The 18196-nt window shown below is 40.2% G+C and overlaps 1 protein-coding gene across 1 annotated transcript in view; it reads right to left on the bottom strand.

Moving 5' to 3' along the window:
- Window positions 1-1589: 1589 nt before the first annotated feature.
- mts (protein phosphatase 2 catalytic subunit mts) overlaps window positions 1590-18196 on the bottom strand; it is a 97170-nt gene continuing 80563 nt past the window's right edge. Inside the window, exon 5 of the mRNA XM_071665392.1 lies at window positions 1590-3294. Within this exon, the coding sequence (XP_071521493.1) occupies window positions 3222-3294 (73 nt within the window). The 3' untranslated portion in view covers window positions 1590-3221. The remainder of the gene's footprint in view (window positions 3295-18196) is intronic.

Raw genomic sequence — 18196 nt, 5'->3', positions numbered from 1 at the left:
GGGAGGGGGCAAAAATCCTGGGAGCCTTGAAGAATGTTTGGAAGTCGAGAACATTATCTCGGAAAGGAAAAATGGGTATGTTTGAAGGAATAGTGGTTCCAACAATGTTGTATGGTTGCGAGGCGTGGGCTATGGATAGAGTTGTGCGCAGGAGGGTGGATGTGCTGGAAATGAGATGTTTAAGGACAATGTGTGGTGTGAGGTGGTTTGATCGAGTAAGTAATGTAAGGGTAAGAGAGATGTGTGGAAATAAAAAGAGTGTGGTTGAGAGAGCAGAAGAGGGTGTTTTGTATTGGTTTGGGCACATGGAGAGAATGACTGAGGAAAGATTGACCAAGAGGATATATGTGTCGGAGGTGGAGGGAACGAGGAGAAGTGGGAGACCAAATTGGAGGTGGAAAGATGGAGTGAAAAAGATTTTCAGTGATCGGGGCCTGAACATGCAGGAGGGTGAAAGGCGGGCAAGGAATAGAGTGAATTGGATCGATGTGGTATACCGGGGTTGATATGCTGTCAGTGGATTGAATCAGGGCATGTGAAGCATCTGGGGTAAACCATGGAAAGTTTTGTGGGGCCTGGATGTGGAAAGGGAGCTGTGTTTTTGGGCATTATTGCATGACAGCTAGAGACTGAGTGTGAATGAATGGGGCCTTTGTTGTCTTTTCCTAGCGCTACCTCGCACACATGAGGGGGGAGGGGGATGGTATTCCATGTGTGGCGAGGTGGCGATGGGAATGAATAAAGGCAGACAGTGTGAATTGTGTGCATGGGTATATATGTATGTGTCTGTGTGTGTATATATATATATATGTGTACATTGAGATGTATAGGTATGTATATTTGCGTGTGTGGACGTGTATGTATATACATGTGTATGGGGGTGGGTTGGACCATTTCTTTCGTCTGTTTCCTTGCGCTACCTCGCAAACGCGGGAGACAGCGACAAAGCAAAATAAAAAACAAATATATATATATATATATATATATATATATATATATATATATATATATATATATATATATATATATATATATATATATATATTTGTATGTGTGCATATGTGTTTGTGAGTGGATGTCTTTCTTCATCTGCTTCCTCGCATTATTTTTTTATACCTAAATGCTGTTTCTCTAGTCAGTTAGGTAGCACAAAGAAACAGACGAAGAATGGCCCAACCACTCACATACATACATTTCAATGTATACATACATACACAGAAATATACATATATACACATGTACATATTCATACTTGCTTGCCTTCATCCATTCCAAGGAAGCTCAGAGGAAACTGCATCACCAACCCTTGCATCAGCGAGGTAGTACCAGTTAAACATATTGAAAATGAAAAGGCCATGCTCCTTCCACTCAATCTCTAACTGTATATTCATACACACACCATTATATGGGGATGTTGAAGAAAGACTGCAACCCAAGTATTCCTTACGAGACATAGAATTTGACTAAGACGGGCAGGAGCTGGAGGTTGAAACCCTCCTTTCCTGTATTATTTTCTAAAAGAAGGAACAGAACAAGGAGCCATGTGAGGAATTTTTCTTTTAAGGCTGTCATATGTTCTTGGTGCTACCTAAAAAAAAAAAAAAAAAAAAAAAAAAAAAAAAAAAAAGAGAGAGAGAGAGAGAGAGAGAGAGAGAGAGAGAGAGAGAGAGAGAGAGACTAAACTAAATCCAAAGGTCTATCTGCAAACATACTAAACCACAAAAAAGGTATACTCTATTGGATCACCTTCAAGCATGACTATCTTTGCATTGTGAGCTAAGGCAAAAATATATAATGCATCCCAAACATTAAATCATACTTAAACTATTTTTAATCAGACATGTCATATTTCAAATCAAAGGTCTTCCACTTAACTTTTAGTAATGTTGCACTCCATAGATATTGTCTATTAAACAAATCTTAGTGAAATGGCAAAGCAAGTAATCCCTCAATATCCAAAGCTATTGGCAATTCTTCATGCACTCACTAACTCCCTAACCTGTCATCATCATAGTCCCACCTTACGAGAACAGTTAAGGAGGCCAACTGTCTACTAGAAAATATTAAAATAGCATTCAAGTTCATGGACAAGGAATTGCTCAGCAAGCTTTTCATATAATACACCTGGTCAAAACTAATACATGTTTCCCAAGTTTGGTCACTGCACCTAAAGAAATACAAATAGTACGAAAAGTCCAGAGGAGAGCAACAAAGATGATAAAAGAATTAAGAGAGCTGAGGTACAGGTAAAGGTTAGAAACTTTTAAATATGCCCATGCTAGAAGAGTGAGGGGTGATGATCACAACTTTTTAGTATTTTAAACAGACTGGGAGTTGTAAGGATAGAACCAATAGAGCACAAAACATGAAAACAAGCAAGAAACTTGTTTAAAAAATGTGAAGAAATACTTGTATAGTATGAGAGTGGTGGATGAATGGAATAAAAATGATAAGACATGGTTAAAGCTGACACCATACAGATATTTTTTAAGAAGCTGCATGACAGAAAATGAAGAGATGGGGCCCCATGAGTAAAACTCCACCCCCAAACAGTTCAAATACGTAAATACATCATTATGAAATCCTCAAGCATTTTAAATGTAAGGCAATTGTCTCACATAACAAATATACTAACTTGGATTTGCTCTTTACAATTACTGTACATAAATAGCCATGAACAACTAATCAAGATATATCCTTTAACCTTGTACATGAACTTCCAGTCAGAAAAACACAATATTGTGTTGTTTCTACTTTCTTACAAAAGCTATGACAAATATGTATGGGACTAACTCAAAGAATTTGTAGGCAAGGCTAGAAAAAGAAATATAGGAAATAATGAAATGCAATGTTATTCACTGTCCTATCCTGATAGAGCCCTTGAACTGATTGAAGATAGAGCCTGGGACTGTCATACGAGAGAGGTAACAGAACCAAAAGACTGTACTGATTATCTGTACTCTGGGAAAGTGCAATTATGTAATGGTAATGGCAACTGAGCCTGCAGTTTCCTCCAAATGATAATAATTCCTGGTATATTACTGCCACTCAATGTAGTACAACTTTAAGTGGAAAAAAAAAAATGGTAATTCATTACTGACTAAAGTGTCAAACAAGAGTATAAGGAGACTCTTATGACAGAAGCCAACATTAACATCATCATGTCAATATTCAGGACAATAATGGTGGCAAAGTTGGTATAAAGAAAAACAAGCAAAAATCTAAAGGAAATAGTCTGGTGTTCGACGTGTGACATGAGGTTCCCCTCTCCTGGGTGCTGGGTCAAACTGGAGGCTGCAAAGAAAATATTAGAATATTAAAATCATAACATGAAAATTACATTCACAACAAAATATCGACAGAAGATAAAGTAAACTGAACTTTACCAACAATTCATAAGGGTATTGGTAAGCAGTTTATTGTCTATATAGGTTGTACCTCTCTAATTGGGCAGTCTGTGGTGTAGCATGTTTTGAATCCACTGCCATTAGTTTGTAGATCTGCCACCAGGGCAGCATTGTTAGCTTCTCATTTTTTTTTTTTTTTTATTATACTTTGTCGCTGTCTCCCGCGTTTGCGAGGTAGCTTCTCATACATTTGTGTATTTTGTGCACTCTAGATTAACACTGTGGACAATGGCCCAATTTCAAAAGTCATCAGGAATAGCACAATAGCTCCCTAAGGCCGTCTACATCTCATATGAAGTGCAAGAAGAATGTTTTAAGCCTCAAAAAGAAGATGGAGTTGTGGAAGAAGCTGGCTATGGGCAAGTCCAAGGCAGCACTTATGAGGGACTTCATGTTGGCATGATAACTTTATACCATAACCAAGCAACAAAAGACAATCAAGGCATTTACTTACATACATTCATATTCCCTCTACGTAAAACATTTTAGAATATAAAAATTTTGAATTTTATGCACTGCACCACTAAAACGGGAAATAGAGAATAAGTACATATTTTCTTATTATTTTCCTTGATCGCTGTTTCCCACGTTGGTGAGGCAGCACCAGGAAACAGATAGAGAATGTCCCATCAGCACATATACACACATATAAACAAAAATGCCCATACACGCACTTATAAATACATATACATAACATATACACATATAAATACATACATATATAAAGTACATATTCGTACTTGCTTACCTTCATCCATTCCTATGATTCCTATGGGCATGAACCTACAAGGGTGAGACTTAAATGTATCATGCAGCCCATCAAATCTGCCCAGAAATTATTATAAGGGGCATTGATGGATTTGGAAAGGCATATGATAAAGAAGTGAAAAAGGGGGGAAATGGAAGATGGAGAGAGGGAATACAGATGAACTTCAATGATACAAATATTTTGGAATGACTTTAATTGTGTGAAGAGGACAGATCAAATAGGGCGAGGAGAGTGGAAGGGGAAGTAGTACCAAATAACAATGTGAAAAAGGTATGGAGTGAGCATTCTGGGGGATGGCCAAGTGTCTTTGATGATAATGCAGATTTAATATGTTTGGGATGAGGTGGCATGTAAAAAGCGTCCTGGCAAATGGGATGACGAAATGAAATGATAAGAGATACCTGGCAAAAGACAAACTGAAGTGTAGGAAATGATGGAATTTCAGATAAGATTATGGGAGGTGGGGGTTAGCCAGGCTATTGGTGTTACATATGTTCAAAGGTGAGGTGACTAGTGAGGGGCCTCAGGACTTAAGAAAATGCCTTGAGCAAAAACAAGACATACAAAGTTGAGTGTTCTAATTACAAAGGTGTAATTCTGTTGAGTGTACCTGGTAAACTGTATAGTAGTTTGAATTGTTGAGTGTACCTGGTAAGGTGTACAGGAGAGTAGTGACAGATGGTGGTGGTGTGCTATATAGCTCAATAAGGTGGAGCAAGGTGGCTTCCGGAATGGGAGTGTAGATCAAGTGCTTGCTTTGAAGAATGTGTGTAAGAAGAGCTTGGAGGATGAGTATGATTTGCATGCAGCATTCATGGGCTTGGAGAAAGAGTATGAGAGAGGTGACAAAGATGTCTTATGAAAGATCCTAAGGATATATGGGGTAACTGAAATAATATTAGATGCAACAGTAAGGTATGTACGCCTGTAAAAAGGAAAGAAGAAAGTAAGGTAAGTAATTCCTAGAAAATGCAAGTCTTCATCAAGGATGTGTGATGTCACCATGGCTGTTTAATCATTTTCTGAAGGGATGGTGAGGGATGTAAGTGCGAGGTTCTTGAAACAATGGGTAGGTCTGCAGAATGCTAGAGGTTGGAAGGCAAAGGTGAAATAGTTCCAGATGATACAGCCCTGGTGGAAGACTCCAGAAACTTCAAAAGCTGGTGAATAGCAGGGTTATGGGGAAAGTAAATGTTACAGTAGGTCTGCATAATGTTGGAAGTGTGGGGCAAGGGAGGAAAATCAGTGAATGTTTGTAGATAAAAGCCTACCTAACTACCTACATGTACCCAAAACAAAGTTCTGTCAAGATGCTGAGGCTTGCTGCTTACTTGTGCTGTTGATTCTCTAAATTGCCACCATATCACTCACTTTATATCTTGCTTCTTGAGTGATATTTCTTTCAACAGAACTCCCCTGGTGTAACTGTCTACTCTAGGCCTTTATGACACTCTCTTCAACCACAGAACTATAAACCATTTCAAGGATCATCACTTAATAAACAATTCTCGGCATGGTTTTCGATGAGATCACTCATGTCTAACAAATCTGCTTGATTTCTTTTATAAAATCAATATGTAAGACAAAAGTAAAGCCACTGATGTTATCTATCTGGGTTTTCAAAAAGGTTTTGATGTTCCACATTTAATATTACTACCAAAAATTAAGTCACAGGGCACTGATGGGTTGTACTTCAATGGATAGGATGTTGGTTAACTGGCTATAAACACCAGGTTGTGATTATTGGTCGAACCCCATAGTGGTTAGACATAACAAGTAGAGTGCCACAAGGATCAGTCTTGGGACCACTTCTCTATATACTCATATTTATTATACTTTGTCGCTGTCTCCCGCATTAGCGAGGTAGTGCAAGGAAACAGACGAAAGAATGGCCCAACCTACCCACATACACATGTAAATACATAAACACCCACACACGCACATATACATACCGATACATTTCAACGTATATTTATTATCTATTTATTTTGCTTTGTCGCTGTCTCCCACGTTAGTGAGTTAGCGCAAGGAAACAGACGAAAGAATGGCCCAACCCACCCACATACACATGTATATACATACACGTCCACACACGCAAATATACATACCTATACATCTCAATGTACACATATATATACACACAGACATATACGTATATACACGTATATAATTCATACTATCTGCCTTTATTTATTCCCATCGCCACCCCGCCACACATGGAATAACAACCCCCTCCCTCCTCACGTGTGCGAGGTAGTGCTAGGAAAAGACAACAAAGGCCCCATTCGTTAACACTCGGTCTCTAGCTGTCATGTAATAATGCACCGAAACCAAAGATCCCTTTACACATTCAGGCCCCACAGAACTTTCCATGGTTTACCCCAGCCGCTTCACATGCCCGGTTCAATCCATTGACAGCATGTCGACCCCGGTATACCACATCATTCCAATTCACTCTATTCCTTGCCTGCCTTTCACCCTCCTGCATGTTCAGGCCCCAATCACTCAAAATCTTTTTCACTCCATCTTTCCACCTCCAATTTGGTCTCCCACTTCTCCTCGTTCCCTCCACCTCTGACACATATATCTTCTTGGTCAATCTTTCCTTACTCATTCTCTCCATGTGACCAAATCATTTCAAAACACCCTCTTCTGTTCTCTCAACCACACTCTTTTTGTCTCCACACATCTCTCTTACCCTTACATTACTTACTCGATCAAACCACCTCACACCACATATTGTCCTCAAACATCTCATTTCCAGCACATCCACCCTCCTCCACACAACTCTATCCATAGCCCAGGCCTTGCAACCATACAATATGGTTGGAACCACTATTCCTTCAAACATACCCATTTTTCCTTTCCGAGATAATGTTCTCGACTTCCAAACATTCTTCAAGGCTCCCAGAATTTTTGCCCCCTCCCCCACCCTATGATCCACTTCTGCTTCCATGGTTCCATCTGCTGCCAGATCCACACCCAGATATCTAAAACACTTTACTTCCTACAGTTTTCTCCATTCAAACTTACCTCCCAATCGACTTGACTCTCAACCCTACTGTACCTAATAACCTTGCTCTTATTCACATTTACTCTTAACCTTCTTCTTTCACACACTTTACCAAACTCAGTCACCAGCTTCTGCAGTTTCTCACATGAATCAGCCATCAGCACTTATCATCAGCGAACAACAACTGACTCACTTTCCAAGCTCCCTCATCCACAACAGACTGCATACTCGCCCCTCTTTCAAAAACTCTTGCATTCACCTCCCTAACAACCCCATCCATAAACAAATTAAACAACCATGGAGACATCACACACCCCTGCCGCAAACCTACATTCACTGAGAACCAATCATTTTCCTCTCTTCCTACACGTGCACATGCCTTACATCCTCGATAAAAACTTTTCACTGCTTCTACCAACTTTCCTCCCACACCATATATTCTTAATACCTTCCACAGAGCATCTCTGTCATATGCCTTCTCCAGATCCATAAATGCTACATACAAATCCATTTGCTTTTCTAAGTATTTCTCACATACATTCTTCAAAGCAAACAACTGATCCACACATCCTCTACCACTTCTTAAACCACACTGCTCTTCACCAATCTGATGCTCTGTACATGCCTTCACCCTCTCAACCAATACCCTCCCATATAATCTACCAGGAATACTCAACAAACTTATACCTCTGTAATTTGAGCAATCACTCTTATCCCCTTTGCCTTTGTACAATGGCACTATGCAAGCATTCCGCCAATCTTCAGGCACCTCACCATGAGTCATACATGCATTAAATAACCTTACCAACCAGTCAACAATACAGTCACCCTCTTTTTTAATAAATTCCACTGCAATAACATCCAAACCTGCTGCCTTGCTGGCTTTCATCTTCCGCAAAGCTTTTACTACCTCTTCTCTGTTTACCAAATCATTTTCCCTAACCCTCTCACTTTGCACACCACCTCGACCAAAACACCCTATATCTGCCACTCTATCATCAAACACATTCAACAAACCTTCAAAATACTCACTCCATCTCCTTCTTACATCACCACTACTTGTTATCACCTCCCCATTAGCCCCCGTCACTGAGGTTCCCATTTGCTCCCTTGTCTTACGCACTTTATTTACCTCCTTCCAAAACATCTTTTTATTCTTCCTAAAATCTAATGATACTCTATCACCCCAACTCTCATTTGCCCTCTTTTTTACCTCTTGCACCTTTCTCTTGACCTCCTGCCTCTTTCTTTTATACATCTCCCATTCATTTGCATTTTTTCCCTACAAAAATTGTCCAAATGCCTCTCTCTTCTCTTTCACTAACAATCTTACTTCTTCATCTCACCACTCACTACCCTTTCTAATTAATCCACCTCCCATGCTTCTCATGCCACAAGCATCTTTTGCACAAGCCATCACTGCTTCCCTAAATACATCCCATTCCTCCCCCACTCCCCTTACCTCCTTTGTTCACCAAGATTGACCAAGAGGATATATGTGTCGGAGGTGGAGGGAACGAGGAGAAGTGGGAGACCAAATTGGAGGCGGAAAGATGGAGTGAAAAAGATTTTGTAAGATCGGGGCCTGAACATGCAGGAGGGTGAAAGGCGGGCAAGGAATAGAGTGAATTGGATCGATGTGGTATACCGGGGTTGACGTGCTGTCAGTGGATTGAATCAGGGCATGTGAAGCGTCTGGGGTAAACCATGGAAAGTTGTGTGGGGCCTGGATGTGGAAAGGGAGCTGTGGTTTCGGCCATTATTGTGTGACAGCTGGAGACTGAGTGTGAACGAATGGGGCCTTTGTTGTCTTTTCCTAGTGCTACCTCGCACACATGAGGGGGGAGGGGGATGGTATTCCATGTGTGGCGAGGTGGCGATGGAAATGAATAGGGGCAGACAGTGTGAATTGTGCACATGGGTATATATGTATGTGTCTGTGTGTGTATATATATGTGTACATTGAGATGTATAGGTATGTATATTTGTGTGTGTGGGCGTGTGTGTGTGTACATTGTGTATGGGGGTGGGTTGTGCCATTTCTTTCGTCTGTTTCCTTGCGCTACCTCGCAAACGCGGGAGACAGCGACAAAGCAAAATAAATAAATATATATATTTTTTTTTTTATACTTTGTCGCTGTCTCCCGCGTTTGCGAGGTAGCGCAAGGAAACAGACGAAAGAAATGGCCCCCCCCCCATACACATGTATATACATACGTCCACACACGCAAATATACATACCTACACAGCTTTCCATGGTTTTCCCCAGACGCTTCACATGCCTTGATTCAATCCACTGACAGCACGTCAACCCCGGTATACCACATCGCTCCAATTCACTCTATTCCTTGCCCTCCTTTCACCCTCCTGCATGTTCAGGCCCCGATCACACAAAATCTTCTTCACTCCATCTTTCCACCTCCAATTTGGTCTCCCTCTTCTCCTCATTCCCTCCACCTCCGACACATATATCCTCTTGGTCAATCTTTCCTCACTCATTCTCTCCATGTGCCCAAACCACTTCAAAACACCCTCCTCTGCTCTCTCAACCACGCTCTTTTTATTTCCACACATCTCTCTTACCCTTACGTTACTCACTCGATCAAACCACCTCACACCACACATTGTCCTCAAACATCTCATTTCCAGCACATCCATCCTCCTGCACACAACTCTATCCATAGCCCATGCCTCGCAACCATACAACATTGTTGGAACCACTATTCCTTCAAACATACCCATTTTTGCTTTCCGAGATAATGTTCTCGACTTCCACACATTCTTCAAGGCCCCCAGAATTTTCGCCCCCTCCCCCACCCTATGATCCACTTCCGCTTCCATGGTTCCATCCGCTGCCAGATCCACTCCCAGATATCTAAAACACTTCACTTCCTCCAGTCTTTCTCCATTCAAACTCACCTCCCAATTGACTTGACCCTCAACCCTACTGTACCTAATAACCTTGCTCTTATTCACATTTACTCTTAACTTTCTTCTTCCACACACTTTACCAAACTCAGTCACCAGCTTCTGCAGTTTCTCACATGAATCAGCCACCAGCGCTGTATCATCAGCGAACAACAACTGACTCACTTCCCAAGCTCTCTCTTCCCCAACAGACTTCATACTTGCCCCTCTTTCCAAAACTCTTGCATTTACCTCCCTAACAACCCCATCCATAAACAAATTAAACAACCATGGAGACATCACACACCCCTGCCGCAAACCTACATTCACTGAGAACCAATCACTTTCCTCTCTTCCTACACGTACACATGCCTTACATCCTCGATAAAAACTTTTCACTGCTTCTAACAACTTTCCTCCCACACCATATATTCTTAATACCTTCCACAGAGCATCTCTATCAACTCTATCATATGCCTTCTCCAGATCCATAAATGCTACATACAAATCCATTTGCTTTTCTAAGTATTTCTCACATACATTCTTCAAAGCAAACACCTGATCCACACATCCTCTACCACTTCTGAAACCACACTGCTCTTCCCCAATCTGATGCTCTGTACATGCCTTCACCCTCTCAATCAATACCCTCCCATATAATTTACCAGGAATACTCAACAAACTTATACCTCTGTAATTTGAGCACTCACTCTTATCCCCTTTGCCTTTGTACAATGGCACTATGCACGCATTCCGCCAATCCTCAGGCACCTCACCATGAGTCATACATACATTAAATAACCTTACCAACCAGTCAACAATACAGTCACCCCCTTTTTTAATAAATTCCACTGCAATACCATCCAAACCTGCTGCCTTGCCGGCTTTCATCTTCCGCAAAGCTTTCACTACCTCTTCTCTGTTTACCAAAACATTTTCCCTAACCCTCTCACTTTGCACACCACCTCGACCAAAACACCCTATATCTGCCACTCTATCATCAAACACATTCAACAAACCTTCAAAATACTCACTCCATCTCCTTCTCACATCACCACTACTTGTTATCACCTCCCCATTTGCGCCCTTCACTGAAGTTCCCATTTGCTCCCTTGTCTTACGCACTTTATTTACCTCCTTCCAGAACATCTTTTTATTCTCCCTAAAATTTAATGATACACTCTCACCCCAACTCTCATTTGCCCTTTTTTTCACCTCTTGCACCTTTCTCTTGACCTCCTGTCTCTTTCTTTTATACATCTCCCACTCAATTGCATTTTTTCCCTGCAAAAATCGTCCAAATGCCTCTCTCTTCTCTTTCACTAATACTCTTACTTCTTCATCCCACCACTCACTACCCTTTCTAATCAACCCACCTCCCACTCTTCTCATGCCACAAGCATCTTTTGCGCAATCCATCACTGATTCCCTAAATACATACCATTCCTCCCCCACTCCCCTTGCTTCCATTGTTCTCACCTTTTTCCATTCTGTACTCAGTCTCTCCTGGTACTTCCTCACACAGGTCTCCTTCTCAAGCTCACTTACTCTCACCACCCTCTTCTCCCCAACATTCACTCTTCTTTTCTGAAAACCCATACAGATCTTCACCTTAGCCTCCACAAGATAATGATCAGACATCCCTCCAGTTGCACCTCTCAGCACATTAACATCCAAAAGTCTCTCTTTCGCACGCCTGTCAATTAACACGTAATCCAATAACGCTCTCTGGCCATCTCTCCTACTTACATAAGTATACTTATGTATATCTCACTTTTTAAACCAGGTATTCCCAATCATCAGTCCTTTTTCAGCACATAAATCTACAAGCTCTTCACCATTTCCATTTACAACACTGAACACCCCATGTATACCAATTATTCCCTCAACTGCCACATTACTCACCTTTGCATTCAAATCACCCATCACTATAACCCGGTCTCGTGCATCAAAACCACTAACACACTCATTCAGCTGCTCCCAAAACACTTGCCTCTCTTGATCTTTCTTCTCATGCCCAGGTGCATATGCACCAATAATCACCCACCTCTCTCCATCAACTTTCAGTTTTACCCATATTAATCGAGAATTTACTTTCTTACACTCTATCACATACTCCCACAACTCCTGTTTCAGGAGTATTGCTACTCCTTCCCTTGCTCTTGTCCTCTCACTAACCCCTGACTTTACTCCCCAGACATTCCCAGACCACTCTTCCCCTTTACCCTTGAGCTTCGTTTCACTCAGAGCCAAAACATCCAGGTTCCTTTCCTCAAACATACTACCTATCTCTCCTTTTTTCACATCTTGGTTACATCCACACACATTTAGGCACCCCACTCTGAGCCTTCGAGGAGGATGAGCACTCCCCGCGTGACTCCTTCTTCTGTTTCCCATTTTAGAAAGTTAATACAAGGAGGGGAGGATTTCTGGCCCCCCGCTCCCGTCCCCTCTAGTCGCTTTCTACGACACGCGAGGAATACGTGGGAAGTATTCTTTCACCCCTATCCCCAGGGATAATATACATATATATATACATATACACATACACATACATACGCACATATACACACACACACACATACATATATATACATATGAAAAATGTAAGAAACAATTTAGAAAAACTGAAACTTCTAGCTTGAAATGAATGGAAAAAAATGAATGTCACATAATGGTTCAACCTCTGGCTATGGAGAGAAAAAAAAAAAAAAGAAAAAAAAAAAAAAGAAATGTATAATTTATTTACACAAACGTCAATATATATATATATAATACTTTGTCACTGTCTCCCACGTTAGTGAGGTAGCGCAAGGAAACAGACGAAAGAATGGCCCAACCCACCCATATACACGTGTATACATACACGTCCACACACGCACATATACATACCTATACATTTCAACATATACGTATAAATACATACACAGACATACATATATATACACAAGTACATAATTCATACTTGCTGCCTTTATTCATTCCTGTCGCCACCCCACCACACATGAAATGACAACCCCCTTTCCCCACATGAGGTAGTGCTAGGAAAAGACAACAAAGGCCATATTCATTTACAGTCTCTAGCTGTCACGTATAATACACAAAAACCACAGCTCCCTTTCCACATCCAGGCCCCACAAAACTTTCCATGGTTTACCCCAGATGCTTCACATGCCCTGGTTCAATCCATTGACAGCACGTCGACCCCAGTATGCCACATCGTTCCAATTCACTCTATTCCTCACACGCCTTTCACCTTCCTGCATGTTTATCCTTCCACCTCCAGGTCTCTTATGTATATCAATAATACTGATATGGGCTGCATTGCAAGGTATAACAAAATTCACTGATGACACAAAGCTGGGACGTATATCAAAAAATGAAGTTAAAATTGATGAACTGAACTCATAAGTGGCATACGAATATTAATATTGATATGTGCTAAGTTTAACACATCTGTAGTAAAAGTGAAAAGGCAAACTACAGTATGAATCTCGCAGAACTGCAAAGGGTAAATGTGGAGAAAGACTTTGGTGTAATGATCTCTGGTAACCCAAAACCACAAAGGCAGTGCACAGAAGCAGTGACAAGAGCAAACAAAATTCCTGGTTTCATGGTAGAGCCTTCAAATCAAAGTCCAGGAAAATCATTCTTACTCTTTACAGTTCACTGGTTTGTCTACATCTTGAATACTGTGTTCAGTTTTGGTGGCCCTACCTAAAAAACAACAGACAAAATGAGAGTACAGCATTGAGCAGCAAAGATGTTTCCCAGACTAATAACAAATCTTATGATATGAAGATTAACCACTTGAATCTATCTAGCTTTGAAAAGAGAAGATTAAAAGTTGATCTAATAAAAGTATTCAAAACGATCAAGGCTTTGACGATCTTGATTTATCAAATTGCCTGAACTTCAAGCACCTGGTCTTCCCCGTTGTAATGGACAAACACGTGGGCAAATGATTTTTCTTGAATGAGGCAAAGCGCTTTTTCTTCAAAAGGATTGCTGACATAAGGAACAATTTGCCAATTACATTGGTTGAAAGCAGTATTAAAGATATGTTTAAGAAGAGAATTGATAAATACTTCACTTTAAGTCCAAAACTTTCATTATTTGAGTCTCCACAGTCAATATGAAAATGTGCACGTTATTCTTTGAATAAGCTATATGTCTTCTAACTTTTACCACACTCTTCTGAGTCTTTAATATCTTCCACTATCACAAACAGTCTCAAAAAACCTAATGGTCTGTAGCTGTTTGAATTTCTTTGTCTATCTATCTATATCTCTGATGCCTGTTACCTTTGGGAGCTCCCTCAAGGGTGTGGCCATGGCAAAAGAATCTCTATAACTGGCAAACTCCAGTGCCACTTCATAGCCTTTAGTGCCTCACCCTTAACAGGCCACAGGCAAAGGGCAACTCTTATCTCAGTGTTTTCAAGGGATCCTACCTAATGTTACCACCAGTTACTATTACCTGATGTGTCTACCTATGTTCCAACCTACTACTATAACATAACTCTTCCAGCTCCTAATCCCTAATTCTACCTAATGCTCCTGTCAAATGTTCCTACCTACTGCTTCTATCTTTTGCTCATACCATTTTGCCAAAAGGCTGAGCTTGTGCACAGCATTCACTTCAGAAAAATCTAGTCAAGAAGAACGAGTTTGTGAGTTGTGAGTTAAATGTTTGTCACGTGTTATTTGTTACAAGGTGAGATTATATGTTTGTGGACAGAATGCCAGCAGTCCACATGTGGGTGAGGCAGAAAGACAAGACAGTTACTTGGGTAAAATGAGTGCAACTTGACAACCACTGAAGTGCTGGCTCATTATGCAGCTGTCACTGATTCTCCTGATACCCAGGTGGGTGGGACCAGTAATATACCTCTCCGGTCTGTGGCTGCCAACCAACTACTACCAATAAGTAGTACCTGCATTCCTTTGGCTTTCTTTTGAATGTTTCTGTAGTCATTCCATGTACATGTGGCTTTCTTTTGAATGTTTCTGTAGTCATTCCATGTACATGGATGCTGAAGCTGAAGAAGAATTTGGTACAAGGGATCATCAAAAAATTACTTTTGATGTCACTTTCAATACTGCATGCAATGATGGTCAGCATGACAACTGAAAAAAATAACCATCTTAAACGTGCAAATTTTAATGATCGTTGCATTGCTTTTGACAGGCAAGACTGAGTTGATACAGTAAATGAAAATAACATAAAAGTAGCTTCAAAAAGCTTCAGAAAACCCCACAAAGCAGCAGAGGCAACATACAAGCCAATGCATAATAGACAGTCTGTTTAAGATAGGAAACCAAGGTGGTGGATGATGAAATAAAAAAATTGCCTTTGGCATACGAAACATAGACAATCCAATAACGAACATGATAAAGTAAGATAAGTAAAAATGCACATGGAAAGTAAGAGAGTTATGAGTTTTATAGATACATTAGCAGCAAGAAAGTCATTATCCAGTCAACAGGTCCATAAATTACAGAAAATGGTGACTTGATTCAAGACAACAAAGCCATGGCAAAAATATTAAATTACTATTTCACATGGGTATCTATAATCAAAAGACAACCCATCTCCCTAATCCCCTAGTCCAGTTTCACTGTTAAGAGAGTGGAACATTCTTCAGCAAAGTGACATAAAAGCCAAAGACATACTTTCAGCAATAAACTGAATCAAAATAAACAAACAGTAGGTCCTGGTAAGTTTTATCTGAGAACAATGAGATAGTAAAGCCCTTGGCTGCCCTTTTCAATAGAGAAAAAGCTTCAGAAGACTGAAAGCTTGCCAATGTAACACAGACATTCAAAAAAGATAATCAGTCACTACCCAAAAATTATCGTCCCGTTAGCTTAATGTGTGTAGTTGGAAAACCTAAGAAAATACACTAGCTGAAGTTATCTATTTAATCTTCAAAATTTTTTTGATAAGGTTCTGTATCAAAGATCACTGTACTTCAGTGGATAGATAATCATATGACTGGCCATAAAAAGAATTAAGATTAATGACAAAGCCTCAGAATGGTTAGATGTAACAAGTGGAGTCCCACAAGGATCAGTCTGGGGACCAATTCTCTTTCTCATATATGTTCATGATAGTGATAATGAGCTGCACTGCAAGATATCAAAATTTGTTGATACAAAGCTGGGTAATAAATCTATAAATGAACTTGAATGTCAGCTGCTTCAAACTGACACAATCAAACTGATGAACTGGGCTCATAAGTGGCATATGAATTTTAGTGTCAGAAAGTACAAAATTTTAGATACTGGTAGTAAAAAGGAAAAGGCAAGCTACAGTATGAGCTCTGTTGAACTGCAAAAGGATTAAGAGGAAAAAGACTCGGGTAAAATAGTCTCTGATGACCTAAAATCAGATAAGCAATGCACAGCACTGAAAACAAAGGAACAAAATTCTTTGATTCATAAGTTGGGCCTTCATATTCAAGTCCAGGGATATCATCCTTACTCTACAATTCAATGGTTCATCCATATCTTGTATACTGCATTTAATTTTGAAAAAAAAAAAAAAATGTAGACAGTGGAGAGAGCAAAGCATGAAGCTGCCAAGATGATCCCCAGACTGAGAAAAAAATCCTACAAGAGCAGATTAAACAACTTGAATCTATTTACCTTGCAAAAGAGGTTATGAGGTCATTTAACACAAGCATTCTAAATCATCAAAGCCTTTGATAATCCTGATCTATGAAGTTAATCAAGAATAGATTCATCTGATAGTATGGAAATGGAGAACTTGTGGGCAAACGGTATACCTCAAATGAGGCAAAGTACTTTTTTTTCCACAGGATTGTTAACATATGGAACGATTTGCCAATTAAGAGTGGCTAAATACAGTACTATACATATGTTTAAGAACAGCCTTGACAAATACTTCACTACAAGTCCATGACTTACATTATTTGCACTTCTTTAGTCAGTTTATTCTCTACATAATTAGTATGCCTCCTAACTTTTACCACACTAATCTGATTTTCTGATATCTTCCTCAATCATAAGCTGCCTCATAAGGAACCATTAGTCTGTTGCTGTTGAAATTCCTTTGTTAGGACTGCTGAATGTGTATGAAGATACATTGGCATATAACAGGTGTTTGAGTTGGGGAGGGTTATGGAGTAGTTAAACCTTTATCTGTCTATCTATCTATCTACATCTCTGATGCTTGTTCCCAAATGAAACTCCTTCAAGGGGGTGGCCACAACAAATCTCCATATCTAGCAAACTCCAATGTTGCTTCTTAGCCTTTAGTGCTTCACCTGTAACAGGCCACTGGCAGAGGACACCTCTAATGCAGAGTTTGTTGAGGCACCTACCTGTTCCTACAGACTACTTTTAATGAAAGTTGTTGCCTAATGTTCCTATCTACTACTTCTACTCAATGTTTCTACCTAATGCTCCAGCCTAAATGTTCCTATTAACTACTATAGACATGTGGAGGAAATGAGCACGGAAAAGTCGACACAGAGGAGGGGGACTCATTTTGGTGCATTATGCCTGAGCCCATAAGAATGAATATGAGTGAATGAGACCATTTCTTCATCTGGTCCTAGCATTACCTCACTAATGCATGAAATGGTAACCACACAAATAAAAACGTTTATTGAGTGTACCTGGTAAGTTGTACAAGAGAGCAGTGATAGGCAGGACCATGGCATGCATACAGCTTAAGAAAGAGGAGGAACAATGCGGGTTCTGGAGCGGAAGAAGATGCGTGTATAGTGTAAAATTGAAGAATGAGCATAAGAATGCTTAAAGAAACAGGATATGTTTATGAATTTAATGAATCTGGAAAACCATATGACAGGCTTGATTGATATGCATTTTGGAAGGTGTTATGAATATATGGTGTGGGATGAAAGCTATTAGAAGCAGAGGAGTTTTTGTCGATAGTAAGGGATTTCACTGTTTTTGTAGGGATATGGATCTGGGAAGTAAGGGGAGTGGGGGAGGAATGGGATGTATTTAGGGAATCAGTGATGGAGTGCGCAAAAGATGCTTGTGGCATGAGAAGTGTGGGAGGTGGATTGATTAGAAAGGGTAGTGAGTGGTGGGATGAAGAAGTAGG

This window comes from Panulirus ornatus, chromosome 10 (genome assembly GCF_036320965.1).
Source record: "Panulirus ornatus isolate Po-2019 chromosome 10, ASM3632096v1, whole genome shotgun sequence".
NCBI lineage: Eukaryota > Metazoa > Arthropoda > Malacostraca > Decapoda > Palinuridae > Panulirus > Panulirus ornatus.
Note: the sequence above shows the minus strand (reverse complement) of the source record. Positions and strands in the feature narration are given on the sequence as shown.